General features: G+C 45.7%; 1 protein-coding gene across 1 annotated transcript in view; it reads left to right on the top strand.

Annotated features, from left to right (window-relative positions):
* Window positions 1-4,887: 4,887 nt before the first annotated feature.
* The window catches only part of LOC310875963 (adenylate cyclase type 4), a gene marked incomplete at its 5' end in the record, with an annotated part of 28,093 nt that continues 10,503 nt past the window's right edge, over window positions 4,888-22,477 (top strand). Inside the window, 13 exons of the mRNA XM_083789412.1 lie at window positions 4,888-5,733; window positions 6,380-6,577; window positions 7,699-7,860; window positions 9,299-9,448; window positions 12,763-12,902; window positions 13,987-14,098; window positions 14,485-14,612; window positions 15,400-15,558; window positions 16,810-16,969; window positions 17,864-18,025; window positions 18,375-18,406; window positions 18,644-18,697; window positions 20,676-20,748. Coding sequence (XP_083645538.1) covers window positions 4,888-5,733; window positions 6,380-6,577; window positions 7,699-7,860; window positions 9,299-9,448; window positions 12,763-12,902; window positions 13,987-14,098; window positions 14,485-14,612; window positions 15,400-15,558; window positions 16,810-16,969; window positions 17,864-18,025; window positions 18,375-18,406; window positions 18,644-18,697; window positions 20,676-20,748 — 2,376 coding nt within the window. The remainder of the gene's footprint in view (window positions 5,734-6,379; window positions 6,578-7,698; window positions 7,861-9,298; window positions 9,449-12,762; window positions 12,903-13,986; window positions 14,099-14,484; window positions 14,613-15,399; window positions 15,559-16,809; window positions 16,970-17,863; window positions 18,026-18,374; window positions 18,407-18,643; window positions 18,698-20,675; window positions 20,749-22,477) is intronic.

The raw sequence follows: 22,477 nt of genomic DNA, 5'->3' as shown, positions 1-22,477 counted from the left end.
CATCACAATAAATAACAACAACAAATTAGCAGAAGAAAATAACGGACCAAAAGGGTGTAGGCTGAAGCTAGAAGCTTATTTTTGCCTACCCCGATTGTATACAGGAAAAAGATTACAAAATCAATCAGCAGTCTTCGACAGAAGAGAAAAAAAGTCAGAGGAAAACAGAAACCTCTGAAGGAAAATCAGGGTTTCGTGTTCACTTCAAAATGCTCCTATTGTATAAGTCAGTGGTTCCCAAAGTGGGGAACCACTATACTGACTGATCATGTGAGGAGGACCCCCCGCCCCCCTGGGGGTCCCTGACCCACATGTTGAGAACCCCATGGCCTAGTTGTGTCTAATGAATGAATGGAGTTTTCCAGGTTGGGCACCGTACGTAGCTTGTTCACACAATAAGGCCATTTGTCACGGTGAATAGGCTTCATATAATCATATTGGACCGGTTAAGTGAGTCTGAACCACGGCTGAAAGAGACCGCCAACAATTTCAGGAGCATTCTTCAAGACTAAATATAGCAAACAGGAAGGGCACGGCACGTGACGCAGTGACACACTGCACCCACACCCACACCCACACGCCACCACACACACACACACACACACACACACACTTAACCAATTTTGGGGCGGGAACCCCTTTTAGTTATTTAAGCATTATGTTATGCTTTTTAGTTTATTTCTCATGTCGCTATCACACATCTATTGCTTCATTGTTAATGGGAATTTAATGTTTTTGTGCGACCGAAATAGCCCACAAAAACATCAATTCACGTCATGTGTGCTCAGACACATTATATGACGTAAATTCTCCATTCATCGTCAATGGGGCAAATTAATGTTTGTGTCAAGACAAAAAACAACACTAATAGCTGGATATAGGAAAACAACAACAGGAAGGTTGTAACAAAAATAGCGAAAATAGCAGACGCGTTGTGAGCTTGTAGATCAGCTATTCTCGGGGTGCAATGCAGCACTCTTTAGCTATAGTGATGCATGAGGTGTATATGACATGTATTTCTAAAGCAATTCTCCTGAATGCTGCCTCCCGGCATGCATGGCATAGAAAGTGGAGTGGCATTTGCATTTCTTTCACTAGTAGCCTATAAATGCTACATTCGTGGCCCCTTTGATGTCTATGTGTGCACGTCCCTGCATAGCAGCCTATTATTAATTGTCATTATTGTTTTTGTGATTAAGCGTGCACGTATTTATTGCACGCATAATGGAAATCTACAAGCGTCAGTCGGTGTGACCTTTGCCTGCTGCCATCTTCCTGCAACTCATGTCTGTTTAGCGCACGGTATTATTTGCATAGCTGGATCTACACACTGGAAGGCGTGCACAGACTGCGCACACACACACACACACACACACACACACACACACACACACACACACAAACACACACACACACACACACACACACACACACACACACACACACACACACACACACACACACGTTTTCCATTTCGTTCCCTGTGTGGTCGTTTAAGATTCCAATTTAACAAATTAATTAATATGACTCCCATTTGGAACAAATTAATTAACAAACAAACAATCAATCAATCAACCAATCAATCAATCACTCGTTAGAGGTTGCCTGCCAAACAACTACCCAATCACAGAGTGGACGACCGTTCCCACGGTCTATGGGATGTGTGTGTAGACTCAGTCAATCCCACAGGCTATGGGATGTGATAGCAGCGATCCCTCCCTCCCTCCCTCATGGACCGACGCACACATACACACACACACACACACACACACACACACACACACACACACACACGCACACACACAGACAGACACACGCACACACGCTCACGCACACGCACCGGTCCGAGTCGAGTCAATCCCGAAGATGAAACGACAGGATTAATAATAGCGAAGCACTAGCAGTACATTATTAATTATTATAAAGTAGTGAAGAAAGAGCAGATAATATCCGCGGAGAGCTGCATGTTGTTGTCTGTCGGTGATCACAGTGACTGAACGTGTTAAACATTATAATGGAGGGATGGAAGAGGAACAGAGATGGAGATATCATCATTATAGGGAAACGAACAACTGTAGGAGGAAACAGGTGGGTGACTAAACTCTAATAAAAGTTGATTTTACACTATAGAAACTTTGAGACTTTATTGTTATTAGTATAGTGGCTATCGCCTTCATGTTATTTTCCCACGAGCTGTTTGAATTGAATTTAATTGAATTGAAAGGCTTTCCTTTCAGCATGCTATCAGTGAGTGAGTTGTTAGACAGATAAGATAACATGTAGATGCTTTGATACCATTCTGTTATCACTGCACTTTACACACTCAATATGCAGTGGTTTTCAACCCTTGATCATATCAAGGTCCAAATTATTTATTCAGCATCTGAGCCGGACCAACATTTGATGACATTTAGCCTCTCAGACCCATCTGAGCCACGGAACCACCATTTGATGACATTTAGCCTCTCAGACCCATCTGAGCCACGGACCACCATTTGATGACATTTAGCCTCTCAGACCCATCTGAGCCACGGACCACCATTTGATGACATTTAGCCTCTCAGACCCATCTGAGCCACGGACCACCATTTGATGACATTTAGCCTCTCTGACCCATCTGAGCCACGGACCACCATTTGATGACATATCCTCTCTAAAGAATATTTTGTTGTCGTTGGATATAGATTTGGTCCACAATTCCATTCCAGATGATGGTACGTACCATTAGGAGAGATAACAGGCAAACGTTCAAAATAACAATTATTCTACATTCTCTAATTGGGTAGACTTCTTGTAAATTAAGTAATGCAGATGTTTAACAATAATTTAAGTCTTGAGTGTGTAAAATTAAACCAAATGGTTTCATTTTACATTCTCAAGAGTTAAAGATCTATCAGGGTCCATTTGGTTAGTGGTTACCAACTCATGCATCATTTAGCTGGAGACCACCTGGAACCCCCTCAAGGACCACATGGTGGTCCCCGGACCACTGGTTGAAAACCATAATAGCCAACAAAGGGAGTTCCCGGGGGTCCCCAGCTAAATGATAATTATAGGAACCAAATGGACCCTCATGGGTCTGTAACTCAGAGAGTGTACAAAATGTGTACATTTGTACAAGTTAAATTAACTTAGATTTTTACAAATTACAATATATATTAACTTTGATTTTACAATATGGGGTCCCAGAGATAGCAATGGCGGACTGTAGTCAAACTGGGGGCTCTTGAAATTTAAATGGTTGAGATTCACTGCTGTAAAAAACCTTCTCTTGTGGGGGGTCCTTGGCATATATTTTTCTAATGGGCGGTCCGCGGGCTCATGAGTGTCAATTTGGGGGTCCTTGACATGAAAAGGTTTGAGAACCACTGCGCTATAGCGTTTATAGGTCAACGTTTTTCAGAGGGGGGTCCAGGGACCCCCTCAGACCCGATCAGACAGCAGGACTTGAAGGGAGTTCCCAAATGGACCCTTAATTAATTACGGGTCTTTCAGAGTTACGGTGGTGGGGGCCCGGGGGTCCTTGACATGAAAGAGTTTGACCAGGGGTTCTTAAACTGTAGGTCTGGACCTTCAGAGGGCCACAAAAAAAACAATGTCTCTCTCTCTCTCTTTCTCTCTCTTGACAAATCTTTAACATACAAACAGAGCAATTAATTTTAAACTTAAAATTAAAAAAACGTGGATATATAAGACAACTATTTCTAACAGCCGGGATAGAGAGAGAGAGAGAGAGTTGTTGTATGTATGCTTTGGCAATGTAGAACTGGAACATATTTTATCAAGGCCAATAAAGGCTATAAAGCCAATAAAGCCTTTTGAAATTGAAATTGAATAGAGAGAGAGAGAAGCAGACAGACAGACAGATGGTTGGGCGTGCGTGCGTGCCGTGCGCGCGTGCATGCACATGTTTCAGAGGAAGAGGCTACAGCCAGCCAAACACGTTTTCATACAATGGGCTAAATGCCATGGAGGAACTGTCATTAAAATGGAATTAAAACCATGTTATGCTAAAGCTACTGCCTTCAGCACTGTAGTGCCTGTCTGTCTGTCTGCACATACTGTAACAGGCAGCTGTTGAGAGAGAGCTATGTAGTCTCTTCTCTTCTCTTCTCTTCTCTTCTCCTCTCCAATTTGTTCTGCAATATGTCTGGTATTTATTTTTAATCTATAATATTGCAAAGTGTGAACAATAACCGGCGCCTCTTCTGTTGTTTGTTTGTCTTTACGTCGACAGAGACAGTCCTGTTCCCCGGGTGGTATGATGGGGCAAGATCAGGTCATGATGTAAGCAAAATAGTGGGACCACCACCACCACCATCACCACCATCATCATCAACCTCATCATCATCACTTTGGACATCATTCCGGCTGTTTGTCTCATCGAGCTGTTAAACATTCAATTTATTTATCTATTTTAATTTACCCCCAGGCAAAAGTATGTGCATATGGAACATTGTATTTAAAGCATAGACAGACAGACAGACAGACAGACAGACAGACAGAATCAGATGATGACTTACAGTAGATAAACCAACAGCGCAGTGAGACAGGCAGTGAGAGAGACAGACAACAACGGGAGACAGACGGCGCCCGCTGGCCTAGCGGTCCAGGCGCATCATGCCTCATAATATAGGCTCCGGCATGTGACAGCGCGACGCGTGTTCGAGTCCCGTTCATGACGACCTCGTCTCTCCCCTTCTCTCTCTCTCTCTCTCTCCCCCTCTTTCCTGTCAGTCTTCACTGAAGACTTCAACCAAAAACAAATCTTTAAAAAGGCGAGACAGACGAGGAAGATGAGCGAGTAGGTCTGGGTCGACGCTCACAGTCCAGAGACACGGATTACACACAGACACAGATACCGCCAGGTCCCCGAGCAGACCCGCCATGCAGGGCGACTCTCGAGGACTCCATCCAGCTATGGAGGGGGAGGAGGGGGCCTCGCAGGCCGCCCTGGGGCTCCTCACCGGGGGAGAGCAGGACAGATATGCCGCCGGGCCGCGGGACGACGACTCCCTGGAGATGGACCACTTGGCGGGTGGTGGCGACGCCAGACGACAGCCAATCTCGTCGGGGTCCGAAAGCGCCGCCACAGATAAAGCTCCACCAGTAGCAGCAGCGGAGCTGGGCGTGGCTAGGACAGCGCTGGCCCCGGAGCCTCTCAAGCCGCTCCCCCAGGCGGCGGCGTCTTTTAGGGAGACACGGGATGACGCCGCCACGGTCCACTCCCCCTCCCCTCGTAGTGTGAATACGGGCGAGAACACGTCCTCCTCGACCGAGAGCGTCGTCTCTAAAGACTCGGATTACTGCAGCGACGGTAAGTCCAGCCCCGACGTACGCACGTCTCGCACCGCTGACGCAGACGGGGCGCCCGGCGAGGGAAATCACCCGCACGACAGACGAGTAGAAGAAAAAACACCGGAAAACTACCCCGAAAGCGCTGTACTCAAAGAGCACGCCACCACCACACCACCGCCGCCGTGCGACCCCCCTGCCGCGTCACCAGAAGAAGAAGACCCGACCTTGCATCACGACACGAGTCCTGCCCGCCCTCATCACGACGCCTCTGCCCAATCGGCACGCAGCGTCGGCGAGAGCGTGTGCTGCTGCTACCGGGCGTTCAGCCGGGCCTTCCTGCGCTGCGTGGAGGAGACCCCCGCCATGCTGCCCGGCCTGCTGCTCACCATGGCCTTCTGCCTGGCCATCATCATCCTCATACCGGCCACAGGCAGGGTGAGAGAGAGAGAGGGAGAGAGAGAGAGAGAGAGAGAGAGAGAGAGAGAGAGAGAGAGAGAGAGAGAGAGAGAGAGAGAGAGAGAAAGAGGCACATGCGACATGCGTGTGTGTGAGAGAGTGATGCACGGTATAAAATCCTAGTCATCTCAGACCGGACAGCAGTGGAACCATATTATATTCTACTTTTTTATATTTCAAAACATACAATAACCAAGCCCTATATATATATATGTATATATATATATATATATATATATATATATAAATATATATATATATATATATACACACACACACGGGCCATTTGAAAATAGCCGATCTACACAGGGGCGGCCTTAGGAATCTGGATCAAATATGAGGCCCCCCCCCCCATACAGTATATACAGTACCCATGACATAATTATTCTGTTGATACAGGCATACTTTTAAAGGTACGGTTTTGACAGTAAGTGGGTTGTACTGTATGTGGGCGACGTTAGGGGAAGAAGAGAAAGGAGAAGAAGACGAAAGGGATTTGACTGTAAGCGTGTTGAACTGTATGTCACGTGTGGTGTGTGGAGGTTGATTCTGTGTGGTGTGGTGTGTGTGTGTGTGGTGTGTTGCTGTGCACTGATCACCACTTGTTGTGTTGTTAACGTTGCAGAACATCAGCGTGCACGTGGGCGCCCTGTGTGTGGTGTGCGTGTTGCTGTGCACGTCCTCCATGCTGCTGCTGGCGCTGCCGTGGCTGGCGGTGGTGCGTCGCTGTGGCGGCGCCCTGGCGCTGGGCGTCTGGGGCAGCCTCTACGTCACCGCCATCGTGTTCGTCTTCACCGGGGGGCCCGTGGCCGCCTGGGAACAGGTGTGTGTGTGTGTGTGTGTGTGTGTGTTTCCAGGAGAGTGTGCGACTTCTGCCTCACTCCCTTTGGCCACACTTTCAACGAACCTGGCTTTCCTATTTTGGATATGTCTTTATAGGCGAAATCTGTCAAATCTAAACATGAAGGGCTGTATTTTGCGTGTCTTAAGTACCAGGTCTTATTCCCTAACTTGAGTAAACTAAAGACCTGGAGGCGTGATCAATGCCATTTGGCTATTCTGAGTGGCCAAAGAGCATTGATCACGCCTCCAGGTCTTTAGTTTACTCAAGTTAGGTAATAAGACCTGGTACTTAAGACACGCAAAATACACCCCGAAGTATCTTACAATTACATTACATCTTATTATATTACCAGACAGTGGCCTTGTGGTTTAGAGTGAAACCTCCCTGAAACTGGGAGGTCGGGGGTTCGATCCCCGGCCGGGTCATACCAAAGACTGTAAAAATGGGACCCAATGCCTCCCTGGCTTGGCACTCAGCATCAATGGGTTGGATTGGGGGGGTCAGTCCCTGCTTGGCACTCAGCATCAATGGGTTGGATTGGGGGGGTCAGTCCCTGCTTGGCACTCAGCATCAATGGGTTGAATTGGGGGGGGTCAGTCCCTGCTTGGCACTCAGCATCAATGGGTTGGATTGTGGGGGGGTCAGTCCCTGCTTGGCACTCAGCATCAATGGGTTGGATTGGGGGGGTCAGTCCCTGCTTGGCACTCAGCATCAATGGGTTGGATTGGGGGGGTCAGTCCCTGCTTGGCACTCAGCATCAATGGGTTGAATTCGGGGGGTCAAATCTACTAATCAAAATGATTCCCGAGCGCGGCGCGGCTGCAGCTCACCGCTCCAAGAGATATGGTCAAATGCATGCAGAGAACAAATTCCACTGCAGTAACGTGTGTGTGTGACAAATCGTATGGAGCCTTTGACTTTGACTAAAAATGTTAAAAGATTAAAAAGTTACATTTTCTCAAGTCTGCGCTTGTCATAATACTGTATCTCTCCCGATCTTCTTGTCTTTGCACCCCCCCACCCCCCCTCTCTCTCTCTCATCTCTCTCTACCTCTCCCTCTCTCTCTCTCTCATGTCTCTCTCTGCCTCTTTGGTCTCAGGTGGCGTTCTTCATGTTCCTGTCCCTCAGTGTGTACACGGTGCTGCCCCTCTCCCTGGCCTGGGCCCTCATGGTGGGCATGGGGACCAGCGTGTCCCACGTGGTCATCATCAGCGTCTACGTGTCCGTCACCAGCCCCGACACCCCCGACCTGGCCGTGCAGGTGACTGACCACGACCAGAGCGTCCGTCCACACAGCACTCACACTTTTTACTCAACCCATTCTGACCTGAGATCAGATTCTAAAAATGTCTTCTACATCCTGACAGTTTTTCATTCTGACCTGAGATCAGATTTAAAAAAATGTCTTCTATATGTCAGTCGCTGTTTGATTTTTCAAAAATAGCAGACCTACAAGCTCGTAGCGCGCCACTCGGTGGCGCGCTATGAGCTTGTAGATCTGCTATGTTTCTATGTCAGTGGTTCTCAAACTATTTAATGTCAAGGACCCCCAAAATGTTGTCTAGTCTAGTGTAATCCTGGGCGCTATACACTCCCTCTGCCAAGTTGGGGACAAAATGACCACAATATACTGTACTATAGAGTTACTACTGTATATCAACTCGATCGATATAAACAGACCGGGAATTGTGTCCTTGTCCCTGCACTAGAGACAACTCCTACAGCACTAGTTGGTCAGGGTAATTAATTATTATAAAGTTCGTTATTTCACACATGATTTCCGGTGGAAAATTCCTGCCCTAGCTGGACATGAGCATAATACAGACATTATGTATACTTGCACAGCAGATTGATGTGCAAACACGGCCTTGTTCAAAGTCCCATGTGTTGCACTAAGCTAGGTCTCAGGGAGGACAATATTGTGCTTTTACCCCAGTACAATTATATTGAAAACTTTACTAGTTACTTTGTAGATTTTCATTATTATTACAAAACACAACCACTTACAGTATATACATTTCAGCTGATTGAAAATAGCAGATTGCAATCCCACGACATTGTGAACTTGTAGATCGGCTGTTTTCATGGGTCCCCAAATCATCTTAAGCACTTTATCCATGACGTATATACTGTATGTTGCATATTCAAAAATAGCAGATCTACAAGCTTGTAAAATCTGCTGTTTCTGGAAATATTTTCCAGAAATATCCAAAATGTTTGAAACATTTTGAATATATCTATATATTTATTTTTCATTCTGGGGGGGGGGGGTCCCCTGGTACAAAACCTTTTCAGATGGGGGGGAAGGGGGGTCCTTGGCCAAATACACATCAATTTGGGGGATCTTTGGCACAAAAAGGCTTGAAAGCCACTAGGACTAGCTAGGGTTCAAGTGGTTGAGAAGTAAAAAACAAAACGGTTTCTCGTCATTGAGTTTTTTCTCTCTGTAACTCTGTAACCAACACACTGGAGTCCCAGCCTGGAGCTCCCACAAGCAAATGCTGTGCAAATGAGCTCGCGGGGAGAGAGAGGAGAGAGAGAGAGAGAGAATCGACGCACAACATTTGCATATGCCAAAAAAAACATAACATAACATTGGTATTCAAAATGATGTGCGCACTGTCTGTATGCTCAGCTCATGATAACAGTAGTGCCGTTGTTATTCATGTCCTCTCCTCCCCTCAACCCTTGCCCTCCAGCTGGTGGCCAACGCGGTGCTGTTTGTGTGTGTGAACGGCGTGGGTGTGTTCCACCTGTGGATGACGGAGCGCGCTCTGCGGATATCCAATCAGAAGAAAGAGGAGTTCAGCGCCATGCGCTCCCAGAAGGAAGTCAAGAAGTACCAACAGGTACTTTTCAATTTTCATTCTGTTCAATTTAATGATAGCAGCTTGTTTCTGTGGCTGGAGCCATCCATCAACCCATCTTCAACCGCTTATCCGTAGTCGGGTCGCGGGGGCAACAGCTCCACCAGAGTGCTCCAGACTTCCCTCTCCAGAGCAACATTAGTGACTTCCTCCTGGGGAGATCCCGAGACGTTCCAAGGCCAGTGAGCCAGTGAGGCCAAGGCCGGCGGTCTCCTCCCAGTGGGACGTGATCCTTGGTCTGCCCTGGGGTCTCCTCCCAGTGGGACGTGGTCCTTGGTTTGCCCCCGGCGGTCTCCTCCCAGTGGGACGTGATCCTTGATCTACCCCGGGGTCTCCTCCCAGTGGGACTTGATCCTTTTTTTTTTTTTTTTTAAGATATTTTTTTGCGGCTTACGCCTTTTATTGATTTTTTAAGGGACAGATAGTAGGCTGACAGGAAACGGGAGAGAGATGGGGGGATGACATGCGGTAAAGGCCGTGTCGGGTTCGGGAGTCGAACCCGCGGCACACCGCGACTGGATCACCAGTCCGGTGCCCAGACCGTTACGCTACGGCCTGGGCCGGGACTTGATCCTTGGTCTGCCCCCGGCGGTCTCCTCCCAGTGGGACGTGATCCTTGGTCTGCCCCGGGGTCTCCTCCCAGTGGGACGTGATCCTTGGTCTTCCCCGGGGTCTCCTCCCAGTGGGACGTGATCCTTGGTCTGCCCCGGGGTCTCCTCCCAGTGGGACGTGATCCTTGGTCTGCCCCGGGGTCTCCTCCCAGTGGGACGTGCCTCGAGGCCCTCCCTAAAGGGAGACGCCCAAGAGGCATCCTAACCAGATGCCCCGAACCACCTAAGCTGGCTCCTTTCCAGGCGAGGGAGCAGCGGCTCTACTCCGAGTCTCTCTCGTGTGACTGAACTTCTCACCCTATCTCTAAGGGAGATGCCAGCCACCCGTCGAAGAAAACTCATTTTGGCCACTTGTATTCACAACCTTATTCTTTCGGTCATGACCCACACTTCATGACCATAGGTGAGAGTAGGAACACTTCATGACCATAGGTGAGAGTAGGAACGAAGATTGCTCGGTAGACAGAGAGCTTTTCCTTCTGGCTCAGCTCTCTTTTCGTCACAACAGTATGGTACAGCGAGTGGGGAATGTAGTTTATGAACAGCTTTTGATGTTATCATCGTTGATAATAGCTTGTTGATCATTTACTTATTCAAGGTGGGAGATCATTTAAGATCTAATAATAATAATAGTATGGTGCATGGTTCAAATAGCAGTGATATGGGGGTAGCAGCAGAGGTAAAGAACATGTGTACATAATTACATATTGTATTGTATGTGCGTACTGTACATGTTGAAGGAAAATATCAATAAAAAGAGGCAGTTAAAAAGCAGCGCACACAATAAGAACCGTAGTCAAATAGCCCTATCTGTGTACACACACACACACACACACACACACACACACACACACACACACACACACACACACACACACACACACACACACACACACACACACACACACACACACACACACACACACACACACACACACACACACACACACACACACACACACACACACACACGCGCGCGCGCGCGTTCAGCTGTAGTGGAAAGTAACTATAGTTACATTTACTAAAGTACAATTTTGAGGCACTTTTACTTTAAAGTATTTCCAATTTCCAATACCCCTATACTCATGCGAGGACCCCCCCCCCCCAAAAAAAGGCATGTGAGGACCCCCCAAAACATAACATTGGCCGCCGACCCACATCTGAAAATATGTTGTTCCAACTTCCAGGGACCCCCCCCCACCCCCACCACCCAGTAGCAAAGATTTGAGTTCAAAACGTTCGCTCTGAAAGAATATTATATTCAAAGATTTGCGACACAGTTTTATGATTTTTCAAAATTAGCAGACCTACAAGCTCGTAGTGCCGCGCTATGAGCTTGTAGGTCTGCTATTTTTCAATAGCTAAAGTATAACATAATGCTTAAGAACACCAAACGGGGTTCCCAGTCCTGAATGGGTTAAGTTCCAATAGATTAATTATTCACGTCATACTCTGTGTAGCCCATGGTGCTACAGTAGAACAACAGGCAGAGCGAGAATGAACGTCTTTCACTATGTGCAAACAGACCGGGATAATGGATGAAATGCTACTGTATCTGTGCGTGCGTGCGTTGCGTGGTGCAGCCAAATCAAAACAGATCGCTGGCACTGTAAGTCAACAATTCGATACTCGGAGTGCCTATTAAACTATTTAGTGTCTGTCCCAACATAAACATCCAGTACGCCAATCCTGTCAGACATGTTAACCACTTAAAACCCATCTATCTATCTGCTTGCTTGCTTGCTTGTAATAACTGCGCTGCTGTCTGCTTAAACTGCTGCTGCTAAACATCTGCATTACTTCATTTACAAGAAGTCTACACAATTAGAGAATGTAGATATGTTTTATTTTGATCAACATTTGCCTGTTATCTCTCCTAATGGTACCAACATCAATACAGTGATACAGAGTTCTGGACAAAATATTCTAAGTCTAAGAAGCTTTTCAGGAGAGAGGAGAAAAACTGAATATATATATTTTTTTAATCCAAAAGGAGTTTATAGCACAGGCAGACTCTTCACATACTAGAGCATGTCTGGAATAAATGTCAGAGATGAAATCGACATGTCAATATGAAATAAATGCTTAAACATGTAGCTAGGTGTAATGTTAGAGACCACATAAGTGAACCTTTCAAGCGTGTTTTCTCAACTCAAAGACATTACTCTATAAGCCATATCTCCAAAACCGGTGGGTCAAACTGAACAACCAATATGTCAATTTGAAGCTATGATTCCCTGCCTTCACATGACATGACAAAATGAAAATGAGTACCGTATTGTCCCGAATATAAGACGACTCTGATTATAAGACGACCCCCATTCTTCAAGACTCGTTTGTGGAAAAAGAACATTGAATGTCATAGTCTAGTCCCCGATTATAATGCGACCCGTATATGTTTAGGATATTTCCATTGAAAAAACAAAAACAAACATAGTTTTATATTCAGGCCAATGACTGTTTCCCATTCATGGTGGTCATCAAATGGTGGTCAAATGGTGGCTCAAATGCTGAATAAATAATGGACCTTGATGATATATGAAAAGAGTTGAAACCCACTGAATTTTTTAATGTTTTTAGTTACTCTTCTGGCGCTGATGATTTAAATGTTGTCTATATTTGTTTTAGCATACTATGGGCTGAATCCCCCCTGTCTTTTATCCTGGTGTGTTTCCATGGCGACAGGAGCACCTGCTCTTGTCGGTGTTGCCGCGCGGCATCGCCATGGAGCTCAGGAAGGAGATCATAAACAGACTGTCCAAACAGAGCCAGACCAACTTCCACAACTTCCACAGCCTGTACATACGGCAGAGCAGAGACGTCAGGTGAGACAGACCCACCGGAACAATATCTACTGTAACAACTAGAGACGATCACACACTGGAACAATATCTACTGTAACAACTAGACAATCACACACTGGAACAATATATCTACTGTACATCTAGACCAGTGGTTCCCAAACTTTTTAGGACCCCCAAATTGACACTAATTAGCCCACGGACCCCCATTTCAAAAGACATGCCAGGGACCCCCATAAGAGAAGTTTTTACGGCTCTAGCAGTGATTCTCAGTTTAATTTCAAGGACCCCCCAGTTTGACATGCATTAGTCTACGGACCCCCCATGTAATGGCATTTCTATCTCTGGGACCCCCAATTTATATTGTAAAAGCAATGTTTTATTTTAACAAATGGAACCAAATGGACCCTAACCTTAGAGTATATATGAATAGAGAAGGCACCCAGAGGAAACCCTGAGGCGAAATGGACATAGTGGCCGAATTTGTCATTGAAGCTCGAGCCAGCGCTGCTCCGTTGACTATCATTGCACACGTTCATGTGTTTGAGGCCATGACACGTGAACGAATGTTTCATACGTGAACGCGCACAAACGGCACAATGATAGTCAACGGACCAGCACGTTCATGTGTTTGAGGCAAATCCATCCCAGAATGCACTCTGTTCCTACCAGGAATGAGGAGTGAAATCGCCTCATGCGCTTTTGAGCAACTTAATGCAAGTGGATGGGAGGAGAACTCGGGTGTCTTCTCTATTCATATATACTCTATGACCCTAACGGGTCCATTTGGTTCCATTTGTATATACTCTCTGAGTTACAGACCCATAAAGGTCCATTTGGTATAATTTATCTGGGGACCCCTGGAACTCCCTCAGGTACCCCTGGGGGTCCCCAGACCCCACTTTGGGAACCACTGATCTAGACGATCACAAACATTCATATACTGTATACAATACTAGACGTATACAACCTTGATTTGGAAAACCATTCTTGATGTGAATGGCCTCCCACTCTGTGTATGTGTGCGTGCGTGCGTGCGTGCGTGCGTGCGTGCGTGCGTGCGTGCGTGCGTGCGTGTGTGTGTGTGTACGTGCGTGCGTGCGTGCAGTATCTTGTATGCAGACATCGTGGGGTTCACTAAGCTGGCCAGCAGCTGTTCTCCAGAGGAACTGGTCGCTGTGCTCAACAAACTGTTCGGAAGGTTCGATGACATCGCCAAGGTGAGAGAGAGAGAGAGAGAGAGAGAGAGAGAGAGAGTCTCATTCATTCTGATAGAGATGAGGTGAGAGAGAGAGAGAGAGAGAGAGAGTGAGATTAATTCTGATATGATATGGTTTGGAAATGAGAATTTCTATGCTGCCTTCAAAAATTATAAAATACACAAAACAAAAGCGACGGAGCCATTGACGGCATTTGTATGGCCGATTTTACCGATTATATTGTACATCACTAATTCAAACACACAGAGAAACTTCCAGCTATTCTTCTTCTCCCCTTGACACACACTCTCTCTCTCTCTCTTTCTTCTCTATTTATTCTCTTCCCCCCCCCTCTTTCTCTCCTCCCTACTCTCTCCCTCCCCCTGCCCCCCCCCCCCATGCTGCAGACCAATGAGTGTCTTCGTATTAAGATCCTGGGGGACTGCTACTACTGCGTGTCCGGCCTGCCCGACCCGCACCCCAACCACGCCAGCAACTGTGTCCAGATGGGCCTGGACATGTGCACGGCCATCAAGTCAGTGTCCCACCGGCTCCACATATTAACCTTTTTATTTTATTTTATTTTATTTTATAGGGGGGTCCCTGGAACAAAATATTTGGACATTGGGGTCGGCAGCCAAATACTGTACATTTCTTTTTAGGTGTCCTTGACATGAAAAAGTTTGAGAACCTAGTCTAAATTATTTATGTTTTAAACTGTTCACTGATTTAGAAGACATTATTTTGTAGAATCAGCTCTTTCCGACCTCTCTCCCTCTCGCCTATTCTTAATGACTTAATAAATAAAGGTTTTTAAAAAACAACAAGGGTATTTATTCACCCTTCCTTCCATCTTGTCACCCTGTGTCTGTGTCTCCATCTAGTCACCCTGTGTCTGTGTCTCCATCTTGTCACCCTGTGTCTTTGTCTCCATCTTGTCACCCTGTGTCTGTGTCTCCATCTAGTCACCCTGTGTCTGTGTCTCCATCTAGTCACCCTGTGTCTGTGTCTCCATCTAGTCACCCTGTGTCTGTGTCTCCATCTAGTCACCCTGTGTCTGTGTCTCCATCTTGTCACCCTGTGTCTGTGTCTCCATCTAGTCACCCTGTGTCTGTGTCTCCATCTAGTCACCCTGTGTCTGTGTCTCCATCTTGTCACCCTGTGTCTGTGTCTCCATCTTGTCACCCTGTGTCTGTGTCTCCATCTAGTCACCCTGTGTCTGTGTCTCCATCTTGTCACCCTGTGTCTCTGTGTCTCCATCTTGTCACCCTGTGTCTGTGTCTCCATCTAGTCACCCTTTGTCTGTGTCTCCCACCGTGCAGCAAGCTGCGCGAGGCGACGGGCGTGGAGATCAGCATGCGTGTGGGCGTGCACACGGGCAACGTGCTCTGTGGCGTCATCGGCCTGCAGAAGTGGCAGTACGACGTGTGGTCACATGACGTCACGCTGGCCAATCACATGGAGTCTGGAGGACTTCCGGGGTAAGTGTTTTCCCATTGCAGTTAAGAGTAAGACGTAGTTTTATACGACATTGAGGGGGCAGAATACAAGAGCGCTTGAGCAGCGCTGTTTCAACAGCCCTGGAGGAGAGTGACAAGCTGGAGTCTAAAATACATTGTTTTCAACGAGGGCGGCGCAAATAATCCGCAATTTTAGGCATGTGTGCAACATGCCAACTGTTTTAAAGTATTGCACAGTGACAACTAAAGTCTCTGTCATGTTTATGTTGTACTATTACTAGAAGACCATCTAAAATAAAGGGATTTAAGATCAACCTCTTGAGCCCCATTGCTCCCGCCGGCTGTCCACCTCTGAACAGCACTCAGCGGGTCAGTGGAGACCCAATTGGTCTCCGGTTCCAACTCCGATGTTGCGGGATTTCCCCCCTGGACCCCCCTGGGGTTTAAAGCTGGGCTGTTGCCTGAGTCCAGTGCATTCTGCCAACTTCCGGTCACTGTTCGCTATGCTCTTCGGCAATAATTGGACTGAAGCCCCATGAAGTGAACGGAGTTGTCTTAACTCTTGCTCTATGGAATGTTTCCAAGCAGCTCTGGTTATGAGTAACAACTGAAACCTGTTGAGCCACTTACTGTAAGCCTGTGTTGCTGTACAATGTACATGTCGACACGTACAATGTACGTGTCGACCACGTTTAATAATAATACTGTTATTTTAAATGTGGGTCTTGTCTTTTCTGCTACCATTCTGAATTGACTTGCAGACATATTGATGGTACAACCCGATGCATTTTATATTGACCTTAGCTAAACAGCTAATGCCATAATATTGTATCTAACAGTTACGTACAGTAGATAATATTACATTTCTGTAATGATTATGTCCATAATATCCATAGAAAGGGATTAAAGATTAGCCTGGAAATGAAGACGAACCTGCCAGAGCTAAAATTATATTAGTCTGGCCATTAGCCATGCAGTTAACCCATTTTTGGCGGGAACCCCTTTTGGTGTTTGAAACATTATGTTATAATTTAGCTGTTGAAAAATAGCAGATCTACAAGAGTGTCGCGCTATGAACTTGTAGGTCTGCCATTTTTGAAAAATCGTTTGAAATGTGCCTCAAATCTTTCCGAAAATTGTCATGATTTAGAAAACTTTTTTTATCTTTTTTCCGACGTCAGGCCTGAATGGATTAAAGAAGATTACCTCTGAATGTAACCCCCCCCCCCCCCCCCCCCCCACTGTATGACAATAATGGTCTCTTCCTCCCAGGCGGGTCCACATCACAGGAGACACGCTGAAGCACTTGAACGGAGCGTACCAAGTGGAGGATGGAGACGGGGGCAGCCGGGACGCTCTTCTGAAGGGCAGAACAACCTATCTGGTGATAGACCCCCACAAGAGAAAGAGTCTTACCGCTACACCCATAGAGGTAGGTGTTAAAAGAGTCTTACCACTACACCCATAGAGGTAGGTGTTAAAAGAGTCTTCATCGTCATCATTTTTCGACCGCGGTCGAGATCATGGATTTCACAATGCCGCCCACACCCAGACTTCCCGGTCCTTCATTGCCATCCCCAGTTCCTGCTTACTGTGTCCCTGTAGCGATGACATCAGGGAACGACAGTTTTCTACCTCTGGTCTGCTTTGAGGCCAGGATCCAGAGAAGAAGCGAAGATATAACCTCATTGTCAGCTCTGTAGCAGTGGCCGGCATACTGTGTTCTTCTGGATCGGACTAGTGAAGAAACACGGGGGAAGGTTGCTGTATATTAGATTAGTTTAGTCGATGGGTGGTTCTTCCAAGAAAGATTTTGCGCTCTCATTAGAAGGCGGGTGTATAAGTGCCATCCAAACGTTTCTCTCATTTCTTTGAAAGTGTCCATGTCTCGGAGCCGCATAGAGTAGAATCGTCTCGACGATCGTCCTAAATATTTTTTTACTTTGAACCTCTTACTAAGCTGGATTACCAGATCGTATACATGATCATTGCAGGCTGCCTAGTTTGTGGTAAAGTCTTACCAGTACACCCATAAAGGTAGGTGTTAACCCATTCTGGGCGGGAACCCATTTTGGTGTTAGCATCATGTTATGCTTTAGCTATTGAAAAATAGCAGATCTACAAGCTCATAGCGCGCCACCGAGTGGCGCGCTACGAGCTTGTAGGTCTGCTATTTTTGAAAAATCGAAGAACGACTGACATTTCTAGAATCTGATCTCAGGTCAGAATGGCTGAATCAGACCAGTGTGTGTCCTGTGGAAACCTCGTATGAATCTGATCTCAGGTCAGAGTGGGTCAAAGTGATCTCTGTGATCTGGGTCTCCAGGCCAACACGTTGACGCCCAGCGAGCGCAGACAGCGGGCGTCCGTGAGGATGTCTAAGTACCTCCAGTCGTGGCAGACCATCAACCCCTTCGCTGACCTCAGCAACCCCGACGCCAAACCCGCCAAGCCCCCCGTCGGCCCCTCTGATGAGCAGCCGCCACAGGTATGGTGTACATCTCAATACTGTGTGTGTGTGTGTGTGTGTGTGTGCGCCCAAAAAGGAGGCAAAAAGGCTGGAAAAGTATTGTGGTGTCATATATGGCGGAGACGTTGTTACTTATACCCATAGAGTACTGAGTGACGTGCCTGTAAAATACAGATTTTGTAAATGTAACTCTAATGCACCTATATTTGTGCCCTTGTATGCATCTCCTTTGTGTGGACATAAATAAATGGTTAATGTGTGTGTTTGTGTGTGTGTGTGTGTGTGTGCGCGCGCGTGTGTGTGTGCCGTGTGCATGTGTGTGTGCATGTGCGCGTGTGTGTGCGTGCATGTGTATGTGTGTTTGCAGGAAAGACCCCCTACTCAGAACAGCCCCAACTCGTAAGCTTATTTAGAATTTTCGTTCTTTAACTTTTCTTTGTTGTAATTATGTTAAAATATGTTATTTAATGTTTGGGCACAATTAATGTATGGCTAATTATCATTGCTAACCACAACACAACTTTTCAAAGCTTACAAAAAGGAAAGATAATATGGAAAACAATTATACTGGCCAGATGTTTTTACGTAAAGTATAATAATGAGATTATGAGAGGGTTGTTGTTCTGTGTTGTATAGATTGGTGGTTGACGATAGAGTCAGGCGTTCACTGAACACGCTGGAAGCTGAGCGGTAAGGCTACGCTAACATCACACTCATTAAATAAAACTATTTCCATGCGTTTGTTCACAGTAGGAAGGTGGAGAGCATATACGACTTGAACCCATTCAGGATAGGAACCCCTTTTGGTGTTTTAAAGCACTATGTTCTACTTTAGCTAGATCTACAAGCTCATAGCGTGGCACAGAGTGTCAGTGGCCAATTACATATATTTTTGGGGGTCCTTGACATGAAAATGTTTGAGAATGACTGACTTCAGAAAACTTCAAAAATGGGTTAAAGATAAATAATGCTGTCTGTAAAATCTGAAAGAGACACTTGAGAACGAAACTATATAGAGTGTATGCACGTGACATCATCGTACCTAGGCTGGAAGTTATGCGGGAACGCCCACTGTGTGGCAAAAAACTACTTCCTGGCCTTGACAGTTGACAGCCCCATTCATCCAAACAGAAAAGTCCTGTCTGATTGCATTAAACAATGTTAAACTCACCAACATTGCAGCTGAACGAAAAGCTTGAATTATCCTCTATCTGCAAAGTGTCCTGATGGGAAAATCATGCATCTGCATACTCTCTATTGCTGTCGAAATGTGTGAGCACAGTTCACTTTCATTACACGAATACTGTATGTACTGTACAGTAGGTACAAACATAGATTAGATTTCCACTTTTCTGATCCCAGAGAGGAAATTAAATTCAAGCATTAAAAATATATATACATTTAGTACAATCCTACAGTACTGTATATCAGTGGTTCCCAAAGTGGGGTCCGGGGACCCCCAGGGGTCCTTGAGGGAGTTCCAGGAGGTCCCTAGCTAAAAGTGGAACCAAATGGACCCTAACAGGTCCATTTGGTTCCATTTGTACACTCTCAGAGTTAAATTAACATTGATTTTACAATATCAATTGGGGGTCGGAGATATAGAAATGCCATTAACCCATTCTGAACGGGAACCCATTTTGGTGTTAGCATCATGTCGTGCTTTAGCTATTTAAAAATAGCAGATCTACAAGCTCATATCGCGCCACCGAGTGGCGCGATACGAGCTTGTAGGTCTGCTATTTTTGAAAAATCGAAGAACGACTGACATTTTTAGAATCTGATCTCAGGTCAGAATGGGTTCGTCAGACCAGTGTGTGTCCAGTGGAAACCTCGTATGAATCTGATCTCAGGTCAGAATGGGTAAAATGGGGGTCGGTAGTAATAATGCATGTCACACTGGGGGGGTCCTTGCAATTAAACGGGTTGAGAAATCACTGCTAGAGCCGTACAAATCTTCTCTTATGGGGGTCCCTGGCATATCTTTTCAAATGGGGGTCCGTCAATTTGGGGGTCCTTGACATGAAAACGTTTGTGAAGCACTGCTGTATATGATAGTGGGATTTAGTTATCATAAAGTCAAATAACGAAACTGTACGTACATAGCATACATAAGATGTCTTATATTCAGCCTTCCTTATTGAAAGTTCTGATGATTGCAGTTGATTGCCATCACCTGTTAACCCATTTTGACCCGAGGACGATTCTACAAATGCCTTCTAATTCCTGACAGTTTTCTGTGTCAGTCGTTTTCAAACATTTTTCATGTCAAAGACCCCCAAAACTAGATGTACAGTATTTGGCCGTCGACCCCCATCTGAAAACATGTTGTTCCAGAGACCCCTCAGAAGCAAAGATTTGAGTTAAAAACTCGCTCTGAAAGAATATATATTCAAAGATTTCAGGCACATTTTCACGAATTTTCAAAAATAGCAGACCTAGATCTGCTATTTTTATTTCAATAGCTAAAGTATAACATAATGCTTAAAACACCAACAGGGGTTCCCGCCCAGAATGGGTTAATTTAACTCGGCGTGCGAGTATTTTCATGTTTTAGAATTGAAATTCTAAATACTGAACATTTGATTAAATCTTTACGCTCTCATTCAACCACTAAAGTATTTTCATATTTGAGATTCTAATGTTTTTTTTTCTTTTCTCATTCAAGCAAAGAAGCGCATAGAGCCCAGAAACTCAACTGGCTGACTCTGTTGTTCAACGACATGTCATTAGAGAAACAGGTACATTTATCCATCCATCCATCCATCCATCCATCAACCGCTTATCCATAGTCGGGTCGCCGGGGCAACAGCTCCACCAGAGAGCTCCAGACTTCCCTCTCCAGAGCAACATTAGTATAACTTCCTCCTGGGGGATCCCGAGGCGTTCCAAGGCCGCAGTGAGTCGATGTGTTTCCTCCAACTGCGCGTTGGTCTGCCCCGGGGTCTCCTCCCAGTGGGACGTGCCTTGAGGACCTCCCTAGGGAGACGCTCGAGAGGCATCCTAACCACACCAATGCAACTCCTTGCAACTCAATGAGTTGCATTGTTGTGGTTTACCGTAAAAATCTGGGCTTTAAACTAACCCAGGTTCTTCCACATACGTAGGGCAAAACAAAGGCAGAAATAAGGCTGTCTGAATAATACACTCAGTCGACATAGGTCTACAGACCAACAAGAAAACACAGCAAACACAGGCCTTAAATAGGCAGGGGTAACAGGGCACAGGTGTACTCAAAATACAATCACACACAGGGTAGGCCAACAGGCAAACAGAACACACAGGGTAACAGGAAAACAAACACATCCCCGCAAATATAGAGGGCAAAGATAAGTTGCCCTCTCAACTTGATCAAGGTGTCAGACAAGCTAGTACACAACACATTGTAGTATGCTTGCTGCATGTGTGAAAGCAGCACAAACCAGGTAGGCTGGTAAAAATGATTTTTTTACCAGTGTGATACTTTGTACAATTTATGTACTACTCACCTAATGCTGCCGCCGTAGGAGGTTCCACCATGTTTAACGTAATTCCAAAGTGTGTACATTGTTTAAGTCAAAGATGCAGAATGGTAAATATATGAACTTTGGCTAAAGGCATGTTGTTTAATCCACCACCACTGGTTTACTGGCCACTTCCTCCTCCTGGGATCTGAAACACAAACTGTCATGGCAGCTGCAGCTACAACCGGAACAGACTTCCTCTTCCTCTTCAAAATAAGAGCTACTTGTGATGATTAGTCAACACTGTAGTTTTATTTCTTTAGTGAACTTAACCCCAGGGGTCCTTGAGGGAGTTCCAGGGGGTCCCCACCAGCTAAATGACAGTTAGGAACTAAATGGACCCTTAATATGGGTCTGTAACTCAAAGAGCTGTACATTATTGTACATGAAAAACACTTTACTTTACGTGTACAACTAATGCTTGTAATGCGTTCAGAATCATACATAACCCCTAGTTTGACATGGCACATGCTACTTAAAGCATAATTCAAATGTGAAATCATATAGGCTATAGGTTTTCAATGGTAGGCCTACCCCAACGTTCAACCCTTGAATTTACCATGATCCAAAATGTATATAATACTCAATGTTATTTGGATGACCCTGAGGATCATCAAAAACGATTACTATTGCAATTTATGTTGGCCCATATGCCACTTTTTAGCTTAGATTGACTGGCCTACAAGGACTGTTGTATTAGTGAACATGTGTGCAATGGCAACAATAATAACAAAAACTTAAGCATTTACAGAACATGAATCAACCACAAAACAACCATTATGGACGGTCATGCCATATATGGTCACGCTGCCAAATATTAGTCCATCAGCGGTTTGGGGCTAATATTAGTCACAGTTCAAATCCAAACAAAGGCAGAGGAGCGGGGCGGGGTGTGACATACATTCTGTTAATACCGTATTTATGTTCTGTGTGTGTGTGTGTGTGTGTGTGCGTGTGTGCGTGCGTG

This window comes from Protomyctophum parallelum (genome assembly GCF_964188405.1).
Source record: "Protomyctophum parallelum genome assembly, chromosome: 18".
NCBI classification, from domain to species: domain Eukaryota; kingdom Metazoa; phylum Chordata; class Actinopteri; order Myctophiformes; family Myctophidae; genus Protomyctophum; species Protomyctophum parallelum.
The sequence above is the reverse complement of the archived record's forward strand: the minus strand, read 5'-3'. Positions and strand labels throughout refer to the sequence as shown.